This window comes from Schistocerca cancellata, chromosome 4, assembly GCF_023864275.1.
Source record: "Schistocerca cancellata isolate TAMUIC-IGC-003103 chromosome 4, iqSchCanc2.1, whole genome shotgun sequence".
Lineage (NCBI taxonomy): Eukaryota > Metazoa > Arthropoda > Insecta > Orthoptera > Acrididae > Schistocerca > Schistocerca cancellata.
In genome coordinates, this window is record NC_064629.1 from 933,385,973 (window position 1) to 933,394,994 (window position 9,022).

At 39.7% G+C, this 9,022-nt stretch overlaps 1 protein-coding gene across 1 annotated transcript in view; it reads right to left on the reverse strand.

The window, feature by feature from the left end:
- Positions 1-8,311, reverse strand: part of LOC126184512 (arrestin homolog) — a 448,574-nt gene extending 440,263 nt beyond the window's left edge. Inside the window, exons 1-2 of the mRNA XM_049926905.1 lie at positions 8,217-8,311; positions 7,356-7,491 (exon numbers count right to left, since the gene is read on the reverse strand). Coding sequence (XP_049782862.1) covers positions 7,356-7,491; positions 8,217-8,311 — 231 coding nt within the window. The remainder of the gene's footprint in view (positions 1-7,355; positions 7,492-8,216) is intronic.
- Between the last annotated feature and the right edge of the window lie 711 nt (positions 8,312-9,022).

Consider the following 9,022-nt stretch of genomic DNA (forward strand, 5'->3'; position numbering starts at 1 on the left):
ATCAGTTTGGAATCCGTAGAAATACTGGAACACGTGAGGCAATACTGACCTTGCGACTTATCTTAGTAGAAAGATTAAGGAACGGCAAACCTACGTATTTAGCATTTGTAGACTTAGAGAAAGCTTTTGACAATGTTGACTGGAATACTCTCTTTCAAATTCTAAAGGTGGCAGGGTTGAAATACAGGGAGCGAAAGGCTATTTACAATTTGTACAGAAACCAGATGGCAGTTATAAGAGTCGAGGGACACGAAGGGAAACAGTGGTTGGGAAGGGAGTAAGACAGGGATGTAGCCTCTCCCCGATGTTATTCAATCTGTATATTGAGCAAGCAGTAAAGGAAACAAAAGAAAAATTCGGAGTAGGTATTAAAATCCATGGACAAGAAACAAAAACTTTGAGTTTCGCCGATGACATTGTTATTCTGTCAGAGACAGCAAAGGACTTGGAAGAGCAGTTGAACGGAATGGATGGTGTCTTGAAGGGAGGATATAGGATGAACATCAACAAAAGCAAAACGAGGATAATGGAATATAGTCGAATTAAGTCGGGTGATGTTGAGGGTATTAGATTAGGAAATGAGACACTTAAAGTAGTAAAGGAGTTTTGCTATTTGGGGAGCAAAATAACTGATGATGGTCGAAGTAGAGAGGATATAAAACGTAGACTGGCAATGGCGAGGAAAGCGTTTCTGAAGAAGAGAAATTTGTTAACATCGAGTATAGATTTAAGTGTCAGGAAGTCGTTTCTGAAAGTATTTGTATGGAGTGTAGCCATGTGTAGAAGTGAAACATGGACGGTAAATAGTTTGGACAAGAAGAGAATAGAAGCTTTCTAAATGTGGTGCTACAGAAGAATGCTGATGATTAGATGGGTAGATCACACAACTAATGAGGAGGTACCGAATAGGATTGGGGAGAAGAGGATTTTGTGGCACAACTTGACCAGTAGAAGGAATCGGTTGGTAGGACATGTTCTGAGGCATCAAGGGATCACCAATTTAGTATTGGAGGGCAGCGTGGAGGGTATAAATCGTAGGGGGAGACCAAGAGATGAATACACTAAACAGATTCAGAAGGATGTAGGTTGCAGTAGGTACTGGGAGATGAAGAAGCTTGCACAGGATAGAGTAGCATGGAGAGCTGCATCAAACCAGTCTCAGGACTGAAGACCACAACAACAACAACAACAACATTACGTGGGCACAACTCTTGACACAAGCGAGATAACGCAAGAAAGAAAGACAGCAGTTATCAGTGCTAGAGGTCATCAGAATGACTACAACCATATTACAGACTAAGACTAAAACAGAAATGAAACGTTAAACGGGTTGTAACCTTTGATTGTGAGACACTAATGCAATTTATGTACAATCTTTGACATAAAACTCGACCGGCGGCGGGCCACTGCAGAGGATAAGTCCGCGCCGATTGCGAAGTGGGACAAATAAACTGACGAACTCGCTAATTCTCCAAAGCCGCTGGCACGGCAGCTCAGCGTGTTCGGTCAGAGGCCAGCGTGTTCTCTGTAATAGAAAAACGGAGTCAAGAAATCACCGATCAACTTCCACGGATGTCTTGTGACGTCCGCCCAGACCAAATGCAAGGAAGTACACCGAAAAAAAAGAAAAAAAAAGCGGTAGCGTGCATTATTTCTGTCCACAATGTATGAGGATCGAGACAAGCTGGCGCAAAAATTTTTTATAGCCTCTTCTGTCTGAATGCTGAAGACGTAAATGTAATGGTAGCGAAGATTCAGTCTATATCACTTTCTGACACGCCGATAACAAAATTTTATCCAGTATACATATTGCGGCAGATATCTTGGAGAGTGTCCTCCTCTGGACGCCGTATGCGGCAAAGCTCCGGGATCCATTTGCTGGCCGTGGCGACAGCAGCGACGATGCACTCCCCCGTTCTGTATCGAAAGCGCCTGCTACCGCTCATCGATTTTGATTATTATTAAATGTTGCGCCACAGAAAATTTTTACGATTTCCATTCACGTTAAAAAATAAAAATGTCGTGTGACGAGGGCCTTCCGTCGGGTAGACCGCACGCCTGGTGCAAGTCTTTCGATTTGACGACACTTCGGCGACTTGCGCGTCGATGGGGATGAAATGATGTTGATTAGGACAACACAACACCCAGTCCCTGAACGGAGAAAATCTCCGACCCAGCCAGAACTCGAACCCGGGCCCTTAGAAGGGCAGTCTGTCGCACTTAACACTCAGCTACTGGAGGCGGACTCCATCCACCCTGGAAAGCAACGGAGACAGACGCCTTGATTAATCGTCAAGAGTGGAAGGACACCAGGGATGTAGCAGTGTTGTCTTAAAAACATAGGGCAACAGTATCTGACGTAACTGCCAGGGCTAAAGGGGGCCATATAAAAAAATTGAAGCCTGATGCAGTCCTTGGTTATAATATAAACAAGACAGGTGTTGATCGAAGTGATCAACTTGTTGCGTACTATTCCTTCAAAAAGAAAAGTATGAAATGGTGGAAGAAGCTTTTCTTCCATCTTTTCTTCACGGAATAGTAAATAGTTACATAATGTATAGAATGTCACACAGACAACCATGTTCTCTGCATAAATTCATGTCTGTGATTGGAGAAAAACTGGCCATGATTGCAGGGGAGGAACAAGTGGGAGTGAACCCATCGACTCTAGGCGGCAGACTAACTGGGCGTCATTTTGGAAGAAAAATTACTCCAACTAACAAAAAAGCGAGGCCATGCAGATCGTGCAAAGTGTGTGGTGACAGGGCTAAGAAAGAAACTGGAAAGTGGAAGAGGAAATATACAGCTTATTATTGTGCAATGTGTGATGTTGCGCTGTGGATGCCAGAATGCTTTGAACTATTTCATACGAAAGCCAATTACGTATAGAAATGATTCATACAAAATATAATGTAATGTAGTTGTGCATTGTAATTTCTTAAAATAAATACCTTTCATTTTGTTTTTATAAATCATAATCCAGTGCCATATTCTTTCTATCAACAACAAATCCTACTATAACAATTTTGTATTTTCCTTGTTTCAGCTATCAGCTTGTGATAACAGTGTAAATTTAAGTGAAGTTGGTAACTATAATGTGTTACTTCATTGTAAAGATTAAGTTACAGTGGTAAAAATGAAAAAAAAAACTGTAATGATTTATCACTAACCGTTCCTGAATTACGATTTTTTGAAAAACGACAAAAAACCAAAGTCTCGTGTGCTACAATGTCGTACTAAGTCCCAGACCTTAAAGTGTTAAGATAAATACATTGTTTGTTCTCTATCAAAATCTTTCGTTTGCTAACTATGCCTATCAGTAGTTAGTGCCGTCAGTGGTTAGAACCTTTTACTTAGCTGGCAGTATTGGCCCTCGCTGTATTGCAGTAGATCGAGTAACGAAGATTTTTGTGAGGTAAGTCATGCATGAAAGGTATAGGTTAATGTTAGTCAGGGCCATTCTTTTGTAGGGATTATTGAAAGTCAGACTGCGTTGCGCTAAAAATATTGTGTATCGGTTTAGTGTTGATCAGAATAAGTAAAGAGAGAAATGTCTGAGTACGTTCAGTTCTGCTCAGCTGTTTGAAAATCAAATAACGTAAGGGGTTCATCAGCACAGTAAAATATAAATTTTTCTAAGGGACGTTTCATATGACACACACTGGAATCTTCTGATTTTTTTCTTGTCGTGTGTGTAATTAGTGTAGCTATTGTTTATTGCTAGTGTGTAATTGTAGAGAGGATTTCCTTTGTAGTTGTAGTTTTTCATTGTTGTATAGTAAAACAGTTGTGGGATGCATGTAGATTTGGCCCAAGTATTTCACAGCTGCGCTTGCAATTAACTAGGTATTATTTTCAGTCCTACGTTAATGTGTTCTCTTATTTTTGCTCTTCAAATTGTGCTTTTCTTGTTATCATGTGAAATACGTGATAATTATGGCATGTGAAAAACGTAACACTATGCTCCAAAGTAAACTGAGAAATGATAGTGACAACCAGCGTAGCTTATCAGCACCACCGTGTAATGAATTAACAGACATACAAAGTAGTAATTTGGTAATTGTGCGTAGGGAAATGGAGCGGGCGGCAAATAATGGTGTAAACAGTGAAACAACAAGGCAACAGGGAAGGATTATCGATCGATCGGTCGGCAACAGCTCGCTTGAGGAATCCGAAATGACAGGACACAATCTTGCAAATACCGTAGATTCAGGTTTTGCGTCCTCACGGTTTTCTCAAATAAGTCAAGACACATTTTCTGCTTTTCAAAATTCAAATATTGCCGGTTCAGATGCACTGCCGAATAGCACTGAGGAACATGTTTCAGACACCAGTGCATTGTTATTACAGTTAATGCAACAAATGGCACAAAGGCTACAAAAGTTTGACACAATGGAACAACACCAGAGAAAAACACAGGAACAGTTAGACGCAATGGAACAAAATCAAAAACAGTCACAGCAACAAATGGAACAAAATCAGAAACAAATTAAAGAAACACTTCAACATACACGTGAAGATTTAGCTACTGAGTTGCATAACATTGAATCGAAATGTCAAAAAGTCTGTAATGACGTAAAACAAAAATTTGTGAGCATTTTCAACCTATTTTTTCGCGGCATGAAAATGCATTACATAATCACGAAGCAGCCATAAAAGAACTGCAAACTATTGTTCATGAAAATCACGAGACCTTGCGGGCTAAAACTGACTCAGTAGCATCTACCGATTCGGTTACGCAACTTGCAAAAACTCAGGAAAACTTAAAGGACACAGTAGATACTCTGAAAATCGGTTCAGAAAGACACATGGAGGAAATTAGTTCATTAACAGAGAAAGTAGTCGAACTTCGGATCAGCTAAATAATTTATCTACGAAGGTAGATGATAATCTGAATGACACAAGACTGGTAGTCTTCAATGACACAGAAGAGTACGAACAAATTAGCAAATTCAAACAAAATCAGAATAAAATTAATACGCAACACAAAAGAGAAATCCGGGAAGTACAAGATCAGTTGGCACAAGTAATACAAGAATTACATATTTCAGAGGACACTCGCGTTCCAACAAGGATAGAGGGACTTAGAAATACGGAAAAGCCACAAAATAATAACACAGGGCATTTCGGAAATTATGAAAGAAATCGGCAAGGTGCACCGAAGTTTGAGATGGAACCGCCGACACGACGTAACAATGACCGATATGCGACTCGCCGACACCATGACTTTGACTATAAGGTGTTCATTACTACACGTAAATTCAAAACATTTAAGAATTCTGGCAACGACATTCATCCACAAGCATGGCTTCATCAATTCTCTCATTGTTTTCCTCCCAACTGGTCATTAGAGCACAGATTAAAATTTGTGTGTGGGTATTTAGAGAATGAAGCAGCTGTAAGAATGCGGTCAGTCATTCACGATTATCACAGTGAAGGAGAATTATATCATGCCTTCCTCTCAGCATATTGGTCTCAAGCTACATAAGACCGAGTAAAACATAGCATCATAATGATGGAACATTTCGAACAGTCTGAATTTTCCAGTCTTGTGAAATAATTTGAAGACATGTTGCACAAGAATCAGTACCTGTCAAACCCATACAGCCCCTCAGAACTCATCCGCATTTGCTTAATCAAATTGCCTGAATATTTACGACATATTATTTTGGTAGGACGTTGCAAAGACGACATTGAAGCTTTTCAGTGACTGTTACAAGAATTGGGAACTGACACTGACAATCGCAGGACGCGAAAACAGGGACATAACAATTACAGGTCACATCCGTCACAATTCCGCAATGAAAGAAATAATAACTGGACACGACAAGGCTATTCTTAGAACACAAATCGTGACCAAAACAGACGCCACCCATATGACAACCGTTGGCAGAGTAGCAATAGTTACAGAGAAAGATCGCATTTCCATAGTAATGAATATGACAGAGACAATCAGAGAAACAGACAATATGGGAACCAAAATAATTATTATCAAGGGAGACAGAATAACTTAAGACGCAACAGTCCACCGCGCAATTATGACTCATGGAGAAATTCTCCACCACGTGATCCACAAGAAAAAAATCACAGAAACTACCGACATGACGACAGACGATATAATCTTAACAACAGACCCGAATTTAACCAAAATTGGTGTGGTTCAAACAGGGCAGGGGCCTCTCGACAAGGTGAATTTGTAGAAGTTAGATCTCCAAGTCCCAGCAACAACAAAGAGACCGACAATAACTCGCACCGCATGCAGCCACGTGCGCTGGCTGCCTCAGAGAAAAACAACATAGACGCTGACCTTGAGAAAAATTTTAGAATTCCTTATCGACGTATACCACATGATAATTGCGTTGAAGTTGAAACTCTGCGTACTTGGAAGAGTAAAGGATTGCACCACATTTCACATGTAAAACCGTTTAATGAGAGATAATCTGCTTTCTAACTTTTTCACTTTTTCACTTCACGTTACTAGTACGCTTTGTCACACTTAGAAACTGTTAACATGTAACAATGTTTTGAAGTTAACTTTCCAGTCTAGAACCTAGGGAACACATTTAAACAGTAATTACGAATGCTTTGTTATAGTGAACAGAGGACTCAGTGTTATTGTGTGTCTACATTCTTGCTTCTTAGTTGCACGATTACATAACGACTATAAGGCTTACATACTTAGAACATATACCGGTACTGCTAATGAGATTTTAATGCAACATTTTGGTTTACTTGAAAATACCTGCTCGATTTAAAGTACTTTCTGAGAGATACCATATGACACAGTGGTTAGTTTATTTGACAGCTACACTATTATATCACAATGCTACTAATGACTGACAAAATTTATATTATTGCTTTTGCACTCTATCTGTTTCATATCTACACAGTTTTTCTGAATTCTTCTGGAAACTAAAACATGTTTCAGTAGTAACTTTTGTGGTATAGCTACAATGAGACAGCCTCTTCCGTAGCACAACAATACGTTACAGTATAGTACTTTCTTCACCACGGCAATAAGCGTAGTAACTACGATATCTGTACGCAAAGCATTTCACTTTTGTTTATGATGAGGTAAGTACATTGATTTCTGCAGTTTTGGAGTGACAGCAAGTTTACTTCTATGCAAGAAAACGAAAGAAAAGAAAAGAATCATTATGACTTTGATATGGAAAATAATACTGAATTTCCAGAGTTTCATTCTTTGCTCCTCAGACCGATTCGAACCTGAGACTGTAGCGGTCACGCGGTTCCAGACTGGAGCGCCTAGAACCGCACGCCCACACCGGCCGGCTGAGCAACATGCATTATGAGTGTAATAAATCTCTATAGGGTGTATATGAATGACCACATACCTTCCGCTGCTGGACGTAGTCGGGATCGACGACGAGTACTCCATAAAGCTTTTCTATGGTACTGTCGGTGATGATCAGATCGCGACTGCTCAAGTAGAGCGTTAGCTTGTTGTTGGGAGCCGATTTCTTGAACACCCTGCAAAGGAGACCGTGCATAATGAAACAAATCACATCGACGTCATCTGACTGGAATGTTGACAGGGAAAGGTATCAAGAGGATTATTTATTTTCTGGGAATTATTATTTGCCTTTTTTTAATATAGTCAATAAGGCATCTACGTCATATGGTGCGTTAAATCGTTTTTACTCATCATCACGAAAGGAGTTCAGAATAACTGTCAGAAAACCCACACATACCTAATATCAAGATAAAACTCTGTAAAAATGCGTACAAAAACAGAATAAAAATCCGTAAATGCTAACTAAGTATGTGCATATCCACAATAATGCTAAAACTACGTATCGCCATGCTCTTGTTTGCACCACGCTTGAAAGGAGACAAGCAAAACGTTCACAGCAGCCCGTGGACCACATAAAAGTGTTGCACTCTTTGCTGTAAGGAATTTATAAATTGACCGTAAGTTAATGTATACATAAACAAATTGATTAAAATGAATAAACGAAAATTTCCTAGGCATAAATGCAAATATTATTTTTCACGTTCCTATTCGTCTGCCTTAATTAGTTTTACTGTTTGCCTTCTACATGAATGATGTCTCCGTTCCAAATAAGTGTAGACATGAGCACATATTGTTATGTGCAAAAAATTGGATGAAAGTATTTTATTTACGTTTGTACTTTAAGAGTAGGTAAAGAGATAACTCATAAAGAAGAAAATAAAAGTTGTCCATGTCGGCGTACTTGCCGCTATTGTTGTTTTTGTGCAGTGTTTGGATCACCTTTCCAGCGTTGAGGAAAGTGTTCATTATAATTCCTGACACCAAAGACCCAGGCATATCTTTGCTCTGTGACACGGAAGGTCTTTGGGCAGAACAGGATTCCAGATACGCATCTGGTTGTTCAGTGTCCCTTTAGCGGGTCAGTCGGATTGAAACCAGCTAAATGTGAGTAAAGCACAATTTAATTTTCTTTTAATCTCCCAAGTTCATTTTTGAGAATAATATTGGAGATGGACTATGTCTATCGAAATGTGGTGTAATAATTCCTTTATTTTAACGTAGGCGTTATATGAATAATGTTGGGTGTCACGTGGCTGTTCATACCACGTACTGCGCAGTGCTTGCAGAAATTTGTCCTGCCCATAAATGGGATAACTTCTGTATGTTCTCTCCGTCTCCCCATTCCCTCCTCTCCACGCTCCTATACTTTCGGGTGGTCGTTTAATTTATTTTCTCGTGTCTGCGTTATTAATGCGGCACTATAGCAATTAATATTCCCTGTGAGCATTTTTCGGCATAACGGTCAGATTACGTTTGCGCACACGAAAAGAGCTCGTATTATAGTCATTTCCAGGACATATCCAATAGGTAAAGTCCAGAAGTTTCAGTCTTCTTCTTGTTTCATCTCTCAGAACACTGTTTTTCTGGGATAGTGCCCACCCCGATTATGGTCATATTACCCTGGAAGATTTCTTCACAGTAACAGCTATTCCATAAAGGGTTCCGTCAGTGGGGCTAAGGGTACCACAAGGATCTTTAATGCAGTGC